At 37.2% G+C, this 19386-nt stretch overlaps 1 protein-coding gene across 1 annotated transcript in view; it reads left to right on the plus strand.

Annotated features, from left to right (window-relative positions):
* Window positions 1–19039, plus strand: part of LOC128695504 (zinc finger protein 271) — an 88337-nt gene extending 69298 nt beyond the window's left edge. The window contains exon 2 of the mRNA XM_053786189.2: window positions 566–19039. Coding sequence (XP_053642164.1) covers window positions 1216–2229 — 1014 coding nt within the window. The 5' untranslated portion in view covers window positions 566–1215 and the 3' untranslated portion in view covers window positions 2230–19039. The remainder of the gene's footprint in view (window positions 1–565) is intronic.
* Window positions 19040–19386: the final 347 nt, after the last annotated feature.

Raw genomic sequence — 19386 nt, forward strand, 5'->3', positions numbered from 1 at the left:
TGAACACATTCACCTCCTCCATAGTTTCTCCCTCTAATCAGATATCCAATCTTTCATCACCTAATCATTTTGTTATCCTCATCACCTTACTCTTCCCTATATTCACTTTTAATTTTCTTCTTTTACATACCCTACCAAATTCATCTACCAACCTCTGCAATTTCTCTTCAGAATCTCCCAAGAGCACAGTGTCATCAGCAAAGAGCAACTATAACAACTCTCACTTTGTGTTTGATTCTTTATCTTTTAACTCCACACCTCTTGCCAAGACCTTCGCATTCACTTCTCTTACAACTCCAGTTATAATAATCACATTTTCATGTATAAACAGTCCTTGTTTTTATCATTGTGTCCTATTCTATTAATAGCTGCACTTTTGAAGGAATAATGACATTCCTCATGCTGTATAACATGTTAACTCTTAGAAAAATAATAATTCAATAGGATATAGCACTGGTTATGATTTCTTGATTTATTCTTACTTTTAGTTGTCATTATCATATTAAATTTTATCTCTGAAGATGTGTATACTGATGTAGTTTTGATCCCTTATTTTTTTTTTTAGATGTGATGGAAACTCAAGTTGTGGTACAACAGCAGGTGTTTAACAGCTGAATGAATCATGATGTCACACGACAAACACCCGCGGCTGCAGACACTCTCCTCATTCCTTACTGAATAAAACCTCGCTTTTATGAACTCACTTCTGTACGCTGTCTTATGTCGGTATACATGAGTTAAAGTAAGGTAATTCAAAGCTATTTCAGGGTGCAATAATGTATGTAGACTACATATCGAGGAAAGAGACAGGGAAAAATAATAATTTTTTTACAAGTTCATGATTATAAGAAATTCATTTAGGTAACATATCAGTGAATTTAAGCAAAGTAAATTATTTACCCATGTATAGTGTGGCTGTACTGAAAGAACTGTATCATTATTTAAAACTTTGAATAGAATTTATTGTATTGTTGACATAATGTTTTCTAATATATACAATATAAATGTAGGAAGCTTTACAAAACTGTGAAAATCTATTACAGTGCATAGAGTTTTTTACAGAATTATATCAGTGTTCACATGGGTTTATAGCCTTTGTCAAAGATATTTTTAGAAACAGTCTCACAGAGAAGAGACATTCGATTTTTGTTTATCAATTTTTCACAAAAAGTCCACTAAAATAAATGTGAGGATATATTGAAAAGTGTGTTCATCATGTCTGAAATACTGGAAGAAGAAACTGCTGCTGCTGCTGCTCCAGCAACAGAACTTACAATTAATTTAGAAACGAAAGCACATGAAATACCTGAGGAAGAATCTGTTCCAGTAGAAAGTCATTCAGAAGAGAAAGCATATGAAATACTTGAATCTGCTCTGGCAACAGAAATTAAAGTTCCTTCAGAAGAGAACTCTGAAATACTTGAAGAGAACTCTGCTCCAGCAACAGAAGTTAAGACATACCAATGCTTAGAGTGTGTAAAAGATTTTCCAACCATATCTGAGTTGCTATCACACAGAGCAATTCATATGGAAGATAAACCACACCAGGATTTATTGGTCCAAAATGATTTTTCACTTAATTCTGATTTATTAAAACACATGGATATTCATTCAGGACCAAAACCATACCAATGTTCTTTGTGTCAAAAAGAGTTTTTGCAAAAAACTTACCTAGTAAGACACATGAGACTTCATAGCGGAGTGAAACCATTTCAGTGTACAGAATGTCCAAAAAACTTTTCATATAAAGCTGGTTTAATTACTCACATGAGAGTTCATACAGGAATAAACCCATTTCATTGTTCTTTGTGTGTAAAAGATTTTTCAACAAAATCTAATTTAATAAAACACCTCAAAAATCATCTCGGGGTAAAACCTTATCAATGCATAGTATGTTCCAAGCGCTTCTCAAATAAATTTGATTTAGTAAAACACTTGAGAATTCATACTGGAGAGAAGCCATACCAGTGTTCAAAATGTCAAAAAGATTTCTCTGATAAATCTGATTTAACGAAACACATGAGAATTCATACGCAAGTAGTGGAGCCGTATCAGTGTTCAGAGTGTGACAAAGTTTGTTCCAATAAGTATGATTTAGTAAATCACATGAGAAATCATACAGGAGAGAAAGCACATCAGTGTTCACAGTGTTTAAAATTCTATTCGAGTAAATCAAATTTAGCTAGACATATGGCAAGGCATACTGGAGATAATGATATCAGTGTTTAGCGCCAGAGATTTTTCTATTGCAGTAAATATATTTAATAAATCACATGAAAAATCATATAGGAAAGAAACCAAATTAATTCTCTAAGTGGATGAGAGTTCATTTTGTGTGAAAAATATTACTGTGCTCATTGTGTCTTAAAAGATTTTATAAATCATTTAGTAAAATGCATGAGAAACTCATATTAGAGAATACATACTGATAGGTGGAGTAGGTGGCAGTTGTGACAGTAACAGTAATGACCCCGGGCCAGGCTCTGGGAGTAGAAAAACTCTTGAAACTCGTCAAAGATATATCAAAATGTGTGTAACCAACCAACATTGTTGTTTCTACGTGGGTTTTGTCTCGTATTTCCAGAGTCTGTTAAATCAAGGTCTGTTAACCCTTAAACTGTGTATGACTTGAATCATACATCTGGGGACTAGACTGTGTATAACTTGGGTCATACATTCGGGGACTGAGCTGTGTATGTCTTGGTTCATGCATTTGTGGACTTGGCTGTGTATGACTCACAGTGTATGCCCAATTTTTTCGTGCCTTCAACTTTGCTGTGAGTCACCATTTTAGGTCTTGGGTCAACCATTTGGATTACCTACCACCACCTCTTGCCTAGGAAAAAACTGTAGGACCAGTTAGGTCCACATAGTGTATCATGGTAAAACAGTACAGGACCAAGTGGTCCACATAGTGTATCATGGTGAAACAGTACAGGACCAAGTGGTCCACATAGTGTATCATGGTGAAACAGTACAGGACCAAGTGGTCCACATAGTGTATCATGGTGAAACAGTACAGGACCAGGTGGTTCACTAGTGTATCATGAGGAGACAGTGTCTCAGAAGCACATGTTAACAACACAGACAAGACTTGTTTTGCCCTAATTACATTCTTCCCAGCAAACATAGTATGGTACTGGCAGAAAGATGCCTTGCTTGTTCTAAATTTATTAGTTTGGAATTCAGTCAATGCACACTTGAGCATGTAATTTATTTTCTCAGGATTTGCCAATAAAGGCAATGTGGCTTGTTTTCCAATTTTGAGGATTATCAGACTTTGATAGGGTTTCAAGCTGGCAAGAAACTATAATAAATTTGTTTCAAATTTATTGCAATTTTATAATCTTAACAGTGGAATTCAGCCAAAACATGTAGATAATTTAACATAGGATCATCAAAAAAAAACAAAAGTCAAACAAACAATATGACTTGTTTCTACATTTTAAGGAGTATTACAATTTGACATTATTGAAATATCACAAGATTTCCTTGTAGGTAGTATTAGAAGACAGATACAACCACTGAAAATAAGACAAAAATTGTAGAATTTACAGCGAATATTGGAATTTGGGCTAAGACTTGCTGTGCTTCTCTGCATTTTTCAAGTGCTAAAACTCTTTTAAACACTGTACATTGTTTTGAACATTGAAAACAAAACATTTATAAATACTATAAATTTGGCTTAAGTTAATTGGAAAGTGTGAGTACTCCTATGAGTATTTACTCTGGTGTTGACGATCACTGATGTATTTTACCCACTTCAACACTATAAATTGGTAAACTTTCTTCCGTCTTTCATTATTTTAAGTTTGCTTTCAAAAACTGAAAAATTTTAAATGGTAAGATATTCTTTTTTTTTTTTTTTTTTTTTTTTAATTTTCATTCTGTCTACACACCGTTCCTGGTCTGACATGGTTTAAGGGTTAAATCATATACTTATCATGTAAATGTGTTGTTTGATTAGAATACACTACAAAATTGGAGCTAGTAAAGTGTATATGTAAGGAGCCTGGGTAAGTGCTCAAGGTACTGAAGGTTTTAGCAGCTATGATAATATCATTAGATTGTATAATTGGAGATACAATGTAGTGACTGTTCTTGTGGTATTAATATGCAAAAAAATTATTGTGAAACTTAATATAAGGGGAAAAAGCTGTAACCAAAAAAAAAAAAAAAAATTTTTAACTAGGACTATCTAGAAAAAAATTGGGTACTAGCCCTTAGCCCTTTGTGGGTCAGCACTTGGGCATAGTAAACTGCATTGCCTGCAACTTCCTATACAGTGAAGTTGTACATACAGAGGTTGATCAACAACTGTCCTCTGCTGTTTGTCATGCATGACAACACTTCTGGCTGGCAGGTTCAGACTTACCTACTTACCTCAGTCTGTTGGTCTTTAAGGTTTTTCAAAGCCCTTTTGTGATGCAAGTCCTTTTATGGGACTTCTATCTTCTGGTCACATTGCTGCTAAGAGACTTTCATTTGTCATTTATTCATCAGGAACAGCATCCTGATAAAAGTTTTCTCAGATGACCCACTCACTCACTCCTGAAGGAAAGAGGGTGATGTAGAACTGAGGTACTATTACTAGCCCTCTGTTGGGAGCCCAGTGGTGCCATCCCTGTGGGTGTGGATGAATGTTTGTTGTCATGGTACCAGTGGTTCCATCCCTGTTGGTGTGGATGGATGCTTGTTGTCATGGTGCCAGTTGTGCCATCCCTGTGAGTGTGGATGGATGCTTGTCATGGTGCCAGTGGTGCCATCCCTGTGGGAGTGGATGGATGCTTGTCATGGTGCAAGTGGTGCCATCCCTGTGGGTGTGGATAGATGTTTGTCATGGTGCCAGTGGTGCCATCCCTGTGGGTGTGGATGGATGCTTGTTGTCTTGGTGCCAGTGTACTTATGGTGGTGACGCACTGTCTTTGAGTAAAAGTTGTGTAACAGTTATATACTTGAGTGTCAGTGATGTGTAGTCAGTATCTTTATTTTGGTATTATCAGTGGTCTCTTCAAAACTCAGTAAAGCTGGCTCTAATCAGGGTCAACCAACCCCAACCTTGGGCTAAAACCTCAGTTCTGGGGTAACTAAGTCTGATCACCCCATGGCCTGCAGAAATCCAAGGACTAACTTGTATACAGTATTTCTCTCTGTCTCTGGGACTCTTGTGACTAGATAAAATGAAATTTGATTTTGTAGTCAAATTATTTTTGTGCTCATATAGGACCACCAGCATCTTAAAGACATAAAATAATAATTGTAATGTGGGTTGATTAGCAATGCCCCCAGTGGCAGGATGGAGCTTTCCTTTCAAACTTCACCCTAATGTAAGTTAAGTATGCTGGACAGAATGAAATTTATCAACTAACTGATTGTCTTTTAATCACAGCCCTGGCATCTTCCACAGTGCATTAGAGGCTTATTAACTGCTCTTGTAACAGCCAGTAAGAAGTTTCCTGAAAGATACCACGACCGATACAACTACCTATGACATTATTCCAGATCTTTATCATCCCCGCCTCCAACCTGGCCTTGGATTCATAACCCATTTAAAATGGGGGTACTGCTGGCTTTTTTTCTGGTTTGTCCTCTGCCATTACTTCCTGAAAGACAATTACTCTTGTCTAAATATATGGTTTTGATAAGCCTTGCTCAATTACTTTTGGTGGTGTCAACCTGGTTAGGGCTGGAGATTATTTTTGAGAATAATTGCACTATTCATCACACGAAAAAGGATCACTTCTCAGGGTTGATTAGTGGCTTCTTGTTTATTGTCAAGGATGCTTTCATCTTTATTTTATGCTAGATTAGATGATTCAGTTGTCTCCTGGTTATGTGACTGTTCCAACACATCTAGATTCCCACACCTGTAATCTCTCCCTTGTGTGTAGATCTCTCTGTCTGCTTCTTCTATGGTGTTTGATATTGATTTGACTTTTAACAAATGATCTCCACAACAACAATCATTTCCCTTTTTCTCATTATAGCATAAATGTAAAATACACTCAGTGAAGAGCAGAGGTGTAATGGACACAAAATAGAATATTGTATTACAATCCATGGTCTGCAGCTGCTCAGTCTGCTACCAGCAGATATCAGAAATATTGCTGGAATGAGTGTAGTTTTCATGAGGAGACTCAAATCATTGTCTCTGCTAAATATGTCACTGGTGATGAATATGTGACACAGTGGGCCACCAACAGCAGTTGTCTGGTTAACCAGGCTTTCTTCTTTCTTTCAACGTACCAGCTGTATCCCACCGAGGCAGGGTGGCCCCAAAGGAAAAACGAAAGTTTCTTCTTTTAAATTTAGTGATATATACAAGAGAAGGGGTTACTAGCCCCTTGCTCCCGGCATTTTAGTCGCCTCTTACGACACGCATGGCTTACGGAGGAAGAATTCTGTTCCACTTCCCCATGGAGATAGGAAATAAACAAGAACAAGAACTAGCAAGAAAATAGAAGAAAACCCAGAGGGGTATGTATATATGTGCTTGTACATGTATGTGTAGTGTGACCTAAGTGTAAGTAGAAGTAGCAAGATGTACCTGAAATCTTGCCTGTTTATGAGACAGAAAAAAAGGACACCAGCAATCTTACCATCATGTAAAACAATTACAGGCTTTCATTTTACACTCGCTTGACAGGATGGTAGTACCTCCCTGGGCAGTTGCTGTCTACCAACCTACTACCTATAGATTAACCAGACAAACAATGGAAAAGCCTGTCCCTGGGCTAGGCTGCGTGAATAGGAAGATTATTGAAACTGGTCACAGGTATATTACAGGTGCTTTGAATGGAACAGTCAGTCAGACAGTGGTCTTTAGGCAAGAGAAAAAGCACAAGTGATTTCAGTAGTGTCACCATTGACATTATTTTCTTGTTTTGAAAGTTCTTGTTATTCACCCTCTCATTTTTCTGGTTTTGGCAGCATTTACCTTGTGTTTTCTAAATGATAGGTTATCTGAAATTATTGTACCCAGGTGTTGCTTCAACATAGACTTTCTAGCACACCTCATAAGTTGGATAACATTTCAAGTAATTACCCTCTTATTTGCAAATTGCAAAGGACATTTAAAGTTATATGGTACCTAGAGACTTTAAAGCTTTTTGGCTACTCCACTATCTTGTGTACGGTCATCATGCCTTTTTTGAATGCCAGGATGTTATTGTCTTCATTTTTTGACCTAGAAAAAATAATTATACATTGGATAATATCACATCTTGTCCCAAGTACATTCTTTTAGTCTAGAGACTAACTGGAACTCTTGTTCCAAGGCATTTATGGCAGACACTTTTGTGTTTGGCTTAATAACAGTCTTTGCCAGCCAAGCCTTTGCTCAGGCAGGAGGTAGCCCAGAAGAATATAAAGTGCACAATGATTTTACCTAATATAGTTTTATATATGTTAAATTTGAATGATTTTGCCATTACTCATACTGGTACAGTCAGTTGACATTGATAAGCGACAGTTGACTGTAATACCACTTGAACCACACCTCACATCCTTAGGTGCTTAGTATGCAAATCAAATTTTGTAAGCTTCCTGAAAGTTGCATGTAATAGACTGGATTTATTTAGAATTTTCTCATTGTTTCTGAGGTAGTAATAGGCAAATTCTCTTTAGGCTTCTGTACATTAATTTTTTTTGGACCTGGTGTCATTCTTCTTCAGGAAGTGCATTTGTGTCTAGAGCCTTTTCTTTGTTCCCAGTCAGAAGTTTATATGCATATCCTAATGTTCCTTCCTTAACAGACTGCAGTCATGCCTATCATTTCCGCTGTCTTTTTAGCTTCCATGGCCTTCATGATCCTGCAACCTTTAAAATTACCACTGATATTATTAAAATTGCTTTTACAATCATCACCTATGTTACAGTCCTTCAGTCTCTACTTTCAGGTTCTTGTTGCTTACCTCACTTATACTTCCTTTTCTGTATATTTTTTTTATTAATGCATTGCCCATTTCCCACTGAGGGTTTATTTTTTTTATTAACACATCAGCTGATTCCCACTGAGGCAGGGTGACCCGAAAAAGAAGAAACACTTTCATCGTCATCATCATTCACTCCATCACTGTCTTGCCAGAGGTGTGCCTACACTACAGTTCAAAAACTGCAATGTATCTCCACCCGTCCTTCAGAGCACAGGCACTGTACTTCCTGCCTCCAGGACTCAAGCTCAGCAAATCAGTTTCCCAGAATCCCTTCATAAATGTTACAATTCTCACACTCCAACAACATGTCAAGTCATGAAAACTATTTACCTCCACTCGCCCCTGTCTTACACGCTCATGCATGCTTCCTGGAAGTCTAAGCTCCTCACACACAAAACCTTTACCTCCTCTCTCCAATCTTTCCTAGGACGACCCCTACCCCGCCTTCCTTCCACAATAGATTTATACGCCTTCGAAGTCAGTCTTTCATTCTATCAGCAAAAAGCAACTGTGACAACTCCCACTCGTAATCCAACAACTCTTCTCAACACCCAAGCATTCACTTCTCTTACAACCCCATCTATAAATACAGTAGGGCCCCACTTAAACAGCAGGTGAGGTTCCAGGCTACCGCCAGAAAGCGGATATCGCCGGAAAGCAGAGCGCCATTTTTTCTGCTTATAAATGTATATAAATGCAAGATAATAAGGTTACACTAACATATATTAAGTTAGCAGTAGTCTTAATGTAGGGTGAGAGGTGAACAGTATTTATTTGTAAAAAGTCAGTTGAGGGAGGTATGGTAGCCTCCCTGGCCACCCCACTTACATGTAATATACATGTACTACAACATTTAAATCACCATAGAGAAATAAAATGCATATATAGTACACTCATTACTTACCTTAAAATATTTGAAGTCTTAACCCCTTCAGGGTCCAAGGCCAAAATCTGAAGTGGTGCCCCAGTGTCCAAGAATTTAAAAAAAAAATTAGTTATTTTTTCTTATGAAATGCTTGAGAATCTTTTTGTGAAGGTAATAAAACAAAAAGTATGAAATTTGATGGAAAATTGACGAAATTATGCTCTCGCGAATTTTGATGTGTCAGGGATATTTGCGAATCGGCTATTTTGCCGACTTTGACTCCCATTTTAGGCCAATTACTTTATTCCAGTCGACCAAATTCTTAGCTATTTCACTAGTATTACTTCTATCGATTGAGCACAAGAAATCGCCAAGTCAACTGTTTCAACTACAAAATAAATTGATCGTAAGTTGGTAATTTGGCCAATTTAACATAGTTCAAAATATTCCAATTTCAAAATAGGGTCCAGAATAAACAATGTAGGTATTCCTGGCACTAAACTAACATTTCCTCTGTTCATTAGTTATGTTTTGAGGCTTTATAAATAGATTCCATTTTGATTTTTTATTCACATAATGAATTTTTATTCACACCAAAAAATAGAAGATTTACTGTTATGCAATATTGTAATAATTGTATAAATATCATCACCACATTTGTGAATGTATATTAGACCCACCAGCTGGCGTGTATTAGACATGTGAGGTCGTTTGTTTACTCTTGAACATCAGCAAAAATTTAACATTTCTGCTACTTTGAGCTCAGTTTCAAGCCATTTCCAGTGCTTAAACCAATCAAAATCATCTCTATTTCTGTAATATGTCTTCCATTCTATCTAATGAGACCAAGAAATCACAAATACAACTATAAAAAACATACGAAAAAAACACTGCAAAGTCGCTGTTTTAATAAAAAATCATGGTCTCATTTTTTTTTCTCTCATTATACACAGTGTGCTGCAGGATTTGTTTTGTGGTGCACGCATACCACATAGATGTATTCTCTCATATCTAGGCCCAAATGTACCACTCACAGTTTATCAGAGAGAGCTGAGCTCATGACGTAGATCTACGGTTTGGACCCTGAACGTAAAGCCGTAGATCTACGGGACGGACCCTGAAAGGGTTAATGTAGGATGAGAGGTGAGTAAACGAGATAAAAATGATTAAACAAGAGAGAGAGAGAATGAGTAAATGAGAAAGGACAGAGCTGCAGAGTATGTAAACAATGTCACTGGTGGGTTGATACATGTTCATTTCCATATTTGTAAAGCTTATATCATAATAAAAATGCCTGATGTTGAGTACAAGTTGTCTCCTTGTTGGTACAGTAAAATAAATAAAGAGCAACACACTCATTCTCATGTAGCACACAATTTTTAGAAGGAATGATGCCCTTAATGAAGGCATACAAAAGGCATAATTTTCTACAGTTACCCCCAGTAATACTATTGTGTACACATTTTCTTTGGTGTTGAACCAAAGAAATTGTTATTCTTTCTGACAAGACGACTGGAACAACATCTAATATTTTTTTAATTTATTCTGTTGTAGGTTGTATTTATCATGTTTATATGTTATGTAGCTGTTTATTAAATAATTTTGAAAAAATATCATAGATGGATTAAGCAATATGTCTATATTAATGTTTTATACAACATTTAATGCAGCTCAGAGTAATTATTATTGTGTTTTTTTTTATCATTTTTAATACAGTGTCTCCAAGATTAATAAGACACTCTTTGTGATTTTAATGTGTACCTGCATGCCAGCACAGTGTGTAAGTTTATTTAGGTGCACTGGACCCTTGGTTTTCATAATTAATCCATTCCAGAGAATCTGACGAAACTCGAAAATTACAAAAACTGAAATAATTTTCCCCATAAGAAATAATGTAAATCAAATTAATCCATTCCAGACACCCAAAAGTATTAACAAAAAATACATTTTTTAGAGAATATAGTTTTATAATAAGAAAACAATGAGAAATAAATATAAAACACTAATGAAATGGATAAATGAACATTTAACCCTTTCAGGATTTCGGCAGTACTAGTACGGCTTATGCATCAAGGTTTTTGACGTACAGTGGACCCCCGGTTAACGAACTTTTTTCATTCCAGTAGTATGTTCAGGTGCCAGTACTGACCGAATTTTTTCCCATAAGGAATATTGTGAAGTAGATTAGTCCATTTCAGACCCCCAAACATACATGTACAAACGCACTTACATAAATACACTTACATAATTGGTCGCATTTGGAGGTGATCGTTAAGCGGGGGTCCACTGTACTAGTACACCTAAATTTTAGCGCCCTCAAATCTAGTGAGAGAAAGCTGGTAGGCCTACATATGAAAGAATGGGTTTGTGGTCAGTGTGCACAGTATAAAAAAAATCCTGCAGCACACAGTGCGTAATGAGAAAAAAAAAAAACTGACTGTGTTTTTGGATTAAAACATCGACTTTGCACTGTATTTTTGTATGGTATTTATTGTTGTATTCTAGTTTTCCTGGTCTCATTTTATAGAATGGAAGACATATTTCAGAAATTGAGATGATTTTGACTGGTTTTACAAAGAAAAGCATCTTGAAATTGAGCTCAAAGTAGCAGAAATGTTCGATTTTTACCAAAGTTCAAAAGTAAACAAATCATGCTATACATTTAATACACATCAACTGGTGAGTCTAATATTCTTTCACAAGTGCGCTGATATTATTTATACCATTTCTACACTAATGCAGTAGTCTGCATAACAGTAAATCTTCTATTTTTTTGTGAGAATAAAAATTCAAAGTGGAAAGCAAAAGAATGTAAGAGGGGCATGGGGACATGACTACTGAACAGAGGAAATGTTATTTTAGTGCCAGGAATGTCTTTCTTGTTTATTCTGGACCCTATTCGGAAATTGGCATCTTCTGAAATTTGTGTGAAATTGGCAAAATTGCTAAATTCTGACCACTGTATTGGATAGTTGAAATCAGTAAATGGGTGGTTTCTTGTACTCATTCAATAGAAAAAATGGAGTTCTAGCGAAATAGTTATGATTTTTGTCGACAAGTACACTGGAATTGGCCGAAAATAGGGCTCAAAGTGGGCAAAATCGCTGATGCGTAAACATCGTCGAGACTGCTAACTTCGCGAGAGCATAATTCCATAAGTTTTCCATCAAATTTCATGCTTTTGGTGTCATTATGATCGAGAAAAGATTCTCTATCTTTTCATAAGAATTTTTTTTTTTTTTTTTGAAATTTGGCCAACCCTAAGAACAAGTCTCTGAGAGGGCCTCTCAACCTTGAAAGGGTTAAATCACTTTTACCTTTATTGAAGACTCCTGTTGGCATATGGAAAAGAGTGAGGAGGGGAGAGGGAGGCAAGTTTGTTTGGAGACAGGACAAAATGCTTCAATATGATGCTAATATCAACAATATGACGCTAATATCAACTCTGCGGCTTATTTATTTATCATAATTCATCTAATATGACATAGTAAACAATGTTAATATTGTAGAAGCATGATATATACACTAGAATGAATAAAATATGTCATTGCGTATGTGACGAGTGGCGGTGGTGTTATTGTTGGGTTTATAAGGGCCACTGACAGCATAAGCCATACATATAGTGGTGGTGGTGGCAGTAGAGGCCACCACCATTAATTACAGTGAAACAATGTAAGTAATTCATAAATAAGAAATATTTACAATATTTACACACACCTTGGAGATGCTGGCAGAGGTTTAGGGTGGTGGAAGATACTCAGTGCGGCATATGTTGTCATTGGCCCTGTATACCTCCAACAACATTGGAGGAGTTAGTTTCGTGTTGTCTTTTCTATCACTTAATCGCTTAACTTACTTGCTACACCGATAATGCAACACTTTGTCGCTGGCTGGTGCTGTAGTCTTTATCGACTCCTGCTGCTTTAGTATCATACATATTGCAGAATCACTGAGGAAGGCACGTTCTCCCTTCTCTCTTCCTCCTCCACTTTGGTACTTTGCTATGAGTTCTTGAATTCTATCACGTTTCTCACCTTCTCCACCAAAGGGCTGGTACTAGGAGCTTTCTTTGGGCCATGGTGGCTTATTTAGTAGTTACACACAATAAACAAGCACAAAAAATAATGGATTATGAAATGTTTTGTATAACCTGGCAGGGTAATGTTCACTTGCCAAGAAACAATGCCACACTGATTCAGAATGGTGTGTGGGAGGCTTTGTGTGTGTGGGGACTCGGGTGTGTTCTGTACAACCGGCAAAACCAGAGGAAATTAGCGACAACAGAGACTATATTGTGACAAAAAAAGTCGGCGATAACCGAAAATCACGAAATCAGAGGGTAGCAAAAACAGAGGGTCCACTGTTCAAATACACACAAGTATAATTATCAGAGTACGTATATATAAAATAACTTTAAAACGCTTGAAATTTGGAAAGCTTCCAGACGTAATGGAGAGTCGTGCTCACAGAAAATGTAAACAAACCAGGTGGGGCATGGTGACCGTATTAGAAAGTCAGGTGGAGGAACCATATAGCAAGTTTTGGTCATAATTTGAAATGTCCGTATTAGCAGAACGCCACAAGGTATTTAGATAAGGGTCATGCATCCTGGGAAATAATATCCCTCTCTCCTAAATACTCCAACCTGTGTCTCACTATCCTAGTAAAAATTCTTAACTGCTTTCAGTAACTTACCACCTATTCCATACACTTGCAACATCTGACACAGTGCTTCCCTATCATATGTCTTTTCCAAATCCATAAATGCAATGAAAACCTTTATGTAAATACTGTTCACCTATATGCTTCACTGTAAACACTTGTTCTACACACCTCCTAAAGCCTCCTTATTCACTCAAAATCCTGCTCTCCATCTTACTCTTAATTCTTTCAATAATAACTACCATACATCTTACCAGGTATGCTCAACAGACTTACTTTCCTATAATTTTTTACATTCTCACTTGTCTCCTTTGCCTTTCTACAAAGGAACTATAAATGCTTTCTGCCAGTCTCTAGGTACCTCCTCCTCTTTTGTACATTTATTAAATAAAAGCACCAACCATTGCAAAACTATATTCCCACCTGCTTTTAACATTACCATCTTTATCCCATAAATCCCAGCTGGTTTACTTCCCTTTTATTCTACCCACAGCCTCATGCACTTCCCCCACACTAACATCTGCCTCGTCCTCACTCCTACAAGATGTTATACCTCCATGCCCAGTGGACACAATCACAGATTCCCCATCTTCATCAACATTTAACAGTTCCTCAAAATATTCTCTCCATCTACCTAATGCCTCCAACTTTCTATCTAATAACTCTCCTCTCCTATTTTTAACTGTCAAATCCATTCATTCCCTAGGTTTTCTCAACCTATTAATCTCACTCCAAAACATTTTCTGATTCTCATCACAATTTGTTGACAGTATCTCACCCATTCTCTCATTTGCTCTCCTTTTACATTCCTTCCCTACTTTCTTAATCTATCTCTTATTCTCTCCATATACTCCTACCTCCTGTTACGGTTCAAATCTTAATCTTTAGCCAGGTTAGTGCATTCCGTAACAACACACTTCATAGAATGAAAGGATATGTTTCCAAACTTAGAAATGTAAGGCACAAATAATAGTTACTCAGTCTTTTCAAGTTTCTTTTTATTTAAAAGCTTAAATACTTTAGATATTCATAAATATCTATTAAATATCACTGTCAGGAACTTTCCTTCACACAAGAAAACTCTTAAATAGAATGTACATGTCAATATGGTCACTACACTTGACAATGATCAGAGGAATATTATCGCTTCCTCAGTAGTAACATTACTTGTGTGCAAGTACATATATTGAGAATTAACACTTTTTCTGAGTAACTCCCTGGCATAAGGAATATATCACAAAGTTCTAAGCTTGACACTGGTCGTCACATCGTAACCTGAAGATAACAGTATATGATTGTCAGCAGACTTCACAATAAACCACAAGCTGGATCAGGAGTTTCTATAACCCAATTCTCTATCCAAGTGAGAATAAGGCGGAGTACTAGGAGGGTAGCTCAGTCAATGCACACTGAGTCAGCAGAGAGAGTGAACTGAACTATACAGTAAATTCCTTCATGACATCAACTCGTCAAAAGGGGGAGAGGGTAGAGCGGTGCAAACTACCCACCAGTGGAGATACCTTGTTATAAACCTTAGCCAGGAGTACCTATCTAACACATTACTCAAGATATATATATATACATCATACCCGGGTATATTCCTAAATCAGATAATATTATAAACTAGTGGAATCTTTAATTTAGCTAATATTAAAGAAACCCAGAGTATAATATTAAGTGGATAATACATATAAATTAATCACATTATGACATTGGTCATAACACCTCCTTATAACACTTATACTTTGTAAAAAACCTCTGATATGCTAACTTTTTCTCTTTACCTCACCATTCTTCTTACCTCCCACACCCACTTTCCTGTAACCACATACTTCTGCTGAACACTAACACTGCATTCTTAAGTCTACCCATACTTCTTCAGCCTCATTGCCTATACTCACACTAGCCCATCTTCCTTCCAATAGTTATTTATATCTTACCCTAACTGCCTTCTCTTTAGTTTTTAAACCTTCACCACTCTTATTTGCTGATGCAATTCTTCTTGTATCCCATCTACCTTTTACTTTCACTGTAGCTGCAACTAAAAAGTGTTCTGATATATTTGTTGCCCCTCTATAAACATGCATATCCTGAAGTCTACCCATCAACTTTTGTTTACCAATACATAGCCTAACAGACTACTGTCATATACAGTAGACCTTGGTTTAACACGGTAGTTACATTCCTGAAAATGCTGTGGTAGTTAAAACCATGTTAGACAAACTGGACAACTTGTGGAAAAAATAAGGTTACGTTCCTGGGAGCCCCCAAAAAGCCAAACAACTTTTTTTTTAGACCAACAGATCTTACAAAAATAAAAGTGAATATATAATTGTGGTTCATTGTCGTGATGTACTATGTTGTTTTCACTGCTTAAGACTACAAATGTAACAGAAATAATAGTATTTCTTACCTTAAATTATGGGTGCTTGTGTTTGTGGATGAATGTGAAGAGAGTGGAGAGTTATGCTGTGGTCCTACTGGGCTGAGGTGGATGGTAGAGGTCCTTGTACTGAAGTTGATGGTTGTACTGGAGTGCGCATGAATTCTGTAATGGATTTCTGTTCTATTTTACCCCACAGTACATTATACAACTTAGGGTAAGGCATCAACTGCTCTAGACACCATTTCAGGATCCTCTTCAGTGAAAAAGTAACTTTAAGTCAGTAAATCAGTCAAATCAGTAAGTCAATCAGTCAGTCAGTCATGTAAATCAGTAAGTCATCACACAAACTCAGATTTACCTCGGTCGTTTTATTTGCACAAAGTGACGCTCCATTATGGCCACAGGCTATCTCTTGTCTAATTGTCTAATATCTCTATTTCCTTCGTTAATTCTAAGCCTTAAACGCTGAAATCTTTTCTTGCCACTTTCAGCAATGCTTGTATGCCTACTGGGTGCCATGATTGCTTGGCAGATTTAAGATATGGCAATTAAAAGATCTAAACTCAAACCACAAACAAAAATAAACACAGGTAGCTCCTAGCAGGCGTCCTACACACGTATGAACCGGCTGGGACAATGGTGGGACGGGTGGCAGGGGATGGCAGTAGGTCTCCTCCGTTGATTCAGTGGTTTAGCCCACAGCCAAGCAGAGTGTATGCCGCGAGCAACACATGCTCCAAATTTTTTCCCCTCCCACAAAGTGAACCATGTTAAGTTAATTTTGCAAAGTGTTATACAAAAATATACCACAATTCTTCATTAATGCTATAACCAAAACGTGCCAAATAAAATAAATAACAAAAAGGCACAATACCGTGACTGGAACGATACTCAAATAACCCGCACATAAAAGACAGAAGCTTACGACGACGTTTCGGTCCGACTTGGACCATTGACAAAGTCACACTAACACATGTGCGGCGTCTGGTTGTCTTTGTTGTGGACGTTTCGCCATCCAGTGGCTGGCTGGATGGCGAAACGTCTACGGTGGGGATGCCCGGGTGTTGTGCGTGTGTCATTTCATCCTGTCGGTATTATATACAATTCTTGTACTACTACTACTACTACTACCACTACTACTACCTCCACCTCTTTCTGCCTATATATAGCCGTCCTGCTCCTTCTCTGTTAGTGTGACTTTGTCAATGGTCCAAGTCGGACCAAAACGTCGTCGTAAGCTTCTGTCTTTTATGTGCGGGTTATTTGAGTATGAGTGCCAAATAAAACAGTGTTAAACGACAATCTGCTGTTTTACAACTCGCATACTTATTTATCCTTTTTTTGTTTCTTAAAATATGTATTACCTATTACTAAGCCTCTTTCTATACAAAGTTCAGTCAAAGGCCCTTCATAATCATTTACACCTGGCACCCCAAACTTACCACACCCTCTCTAACCATTTTTCCCACTTTAGCATTTAGGTTCACAACTGCAGTTATTCTCTCACTTTGTTCAGAGGTTCCTAAACACTTGACATCTCCCAAAGTCTCCTCCTCTCTCTGTACACTCCTCTCTTCTCCAGGTGCATTAATACTTATTATAACAAACTTTTTGCATCCAACTCTTATTTTAATCCTTGTAATTCTTGAATTTGTACATTTATATTCCCTCTTCTCCTGCCATAGCTAATCCTTCAAAATTATTTTTCCAACCCCTTCCTTATCTCTTAACTCTCTGATGCCCTTAACCTAATCCCATTTATTTCTCCCCACTGAACCTGCCCTACCCTGTTTCAGCTTTGTTTTGCTTTGTTTGCCTTTTTAATTATTGCATTTGGTTCTGGTGGTACATTTATGTCCTTTCTTTTGCAAAGTTTTGCATCTCCACATTAGACACGTTCCTTCTTCCTGAGAATAGTAAACACTCTCATTACAATACATTCCTGATAATTGGGATCTTAAGGAAATTGTCTCTGAAGTGAAGAGCACATGACGAAGAAATAAGGTTATGTTAGTCACCTCCAAATTTGTGAATCAAATTATTGCAATTTATTTTTCATTACAGTCTAGTTGTCATTGTTTAGCATATAAGTGTGCAGAGAAGGTTAATTTGGCATTACTGAACTGAGGTGGATGGCTGTGGTTTGTGTTGATGTGCAGGAATATCAGTAGTTGTCTGCAATGGACTACTTGTGTACAGCCTCTCCTCATTTAGCAACATACTCGTTTACTGATGACTCAGCCTTTCGACGGGCTCTCTGACCCATGTGCAAGCATAAATAACGTACAGTAGGGCCCCACTTTATGGTGTTTTGCCTTATAGCATTCCGCTTATATGGCGATTTCAAATTTCGACCAAAACTCTCTATACGGCAACCCGTCTTTCTAATACGGCACACCCCACCCAGTTACATTCTCCGTGAGCACATCTCTCTACAGTGGACCCCCGGTTAACGATATTTTTTCACTCCAGAAGTATGTTCAGGTGCCAGTACTGACCGAATTTGTTCCCATAAGAAATATTGTGAAGTAGATTAGTCCATTTCAGACCCCCAAACATACACGTACAAACGCACTTACATAAATACACTTACATAATTGGTCACATTCGGAGGTAATCGTTATGCGGGGGTCCACTGTATTTTGTCTGGAAACTTTCCAAAATTTCAAGTGTTTTAAAGTTATTGCCTGTTTTATATGCGCTTTGATAATAATACAGTGGACCCCCACTTAACGATCACCTCCCAATGCGACCAATTATGTAAGTGTATTTATGTAAGTGCGTTTGTACGTGTAGGTTTGGGGGTCTGAAATGGACTAATCTACTTCACAATATTCCTTATGGGAACAAATTCGGTCAGTACTGGCACCTGAACATGCTTCTGGAATGAAAAAATATCGTTAACCGGGGGGTCCACTGTACTTGTGTATCTGTACCTAAATACAGTGGACCCCCTCATAACGATTACCTCCGAATGCGACCAATTATGTAAGTGTATTTATGTAAGTGAGTTTGTACGTGTATGTTTGGGGGTCTGAAATGGACTAATCTACTTCACAATATTCCTTATGGGAACAAATTCGGTCAGTACTGGCACCTGAACATACTTCTGGAGTGAAAAAAATATCGTTAACCGGGGGTCCACTGTATACTTACATACTGTGCCGGCATGCAAGTACACATTAAAATCACTAAGAGTGTCCCTCAAGTCTTAACACCATAGTAGTACTAATAGTACGTAATAATAATCACTCTTGGGCAAATTAAGTGTCTTATTTTACGTTAATATAGACATTTTCATTAATCCATGTATGATATTTTCTTTGAAATTATATAAGAAACACATGTGGTAGCTGGGCGGAAAGAAAACATTACGTTTTCTCTGGTCCAGCACCAAAGAAAACGTGTATGAATCTGCATTTGGCCTAGTCACTCCCCTTAACACTCGACTTTTGTTTGCAATTCTCGGCATGAATTATTGATTACTTCTCCCCTCGTTTATGATGGCATCTAAAGGTAGTTGTTAGAGACAATTAAAT

This window comes from Cherax quadricarinatus, chromosome 50, assembly GCF_038502225.1.
Source record: "Cherax quadricarinatus isolate ZL_2023a chromosome 50, ASM3850222v1, whole genome shotgun sequence".
In the NCBI taxonomy this organism is placed as follows: domain Eukaryota; kingdom Metazoa; phylum Arthropoda; class Malacostraca; order Decapoda; family Parastacidae; genus Cherax; species Cherax quadricarinatus.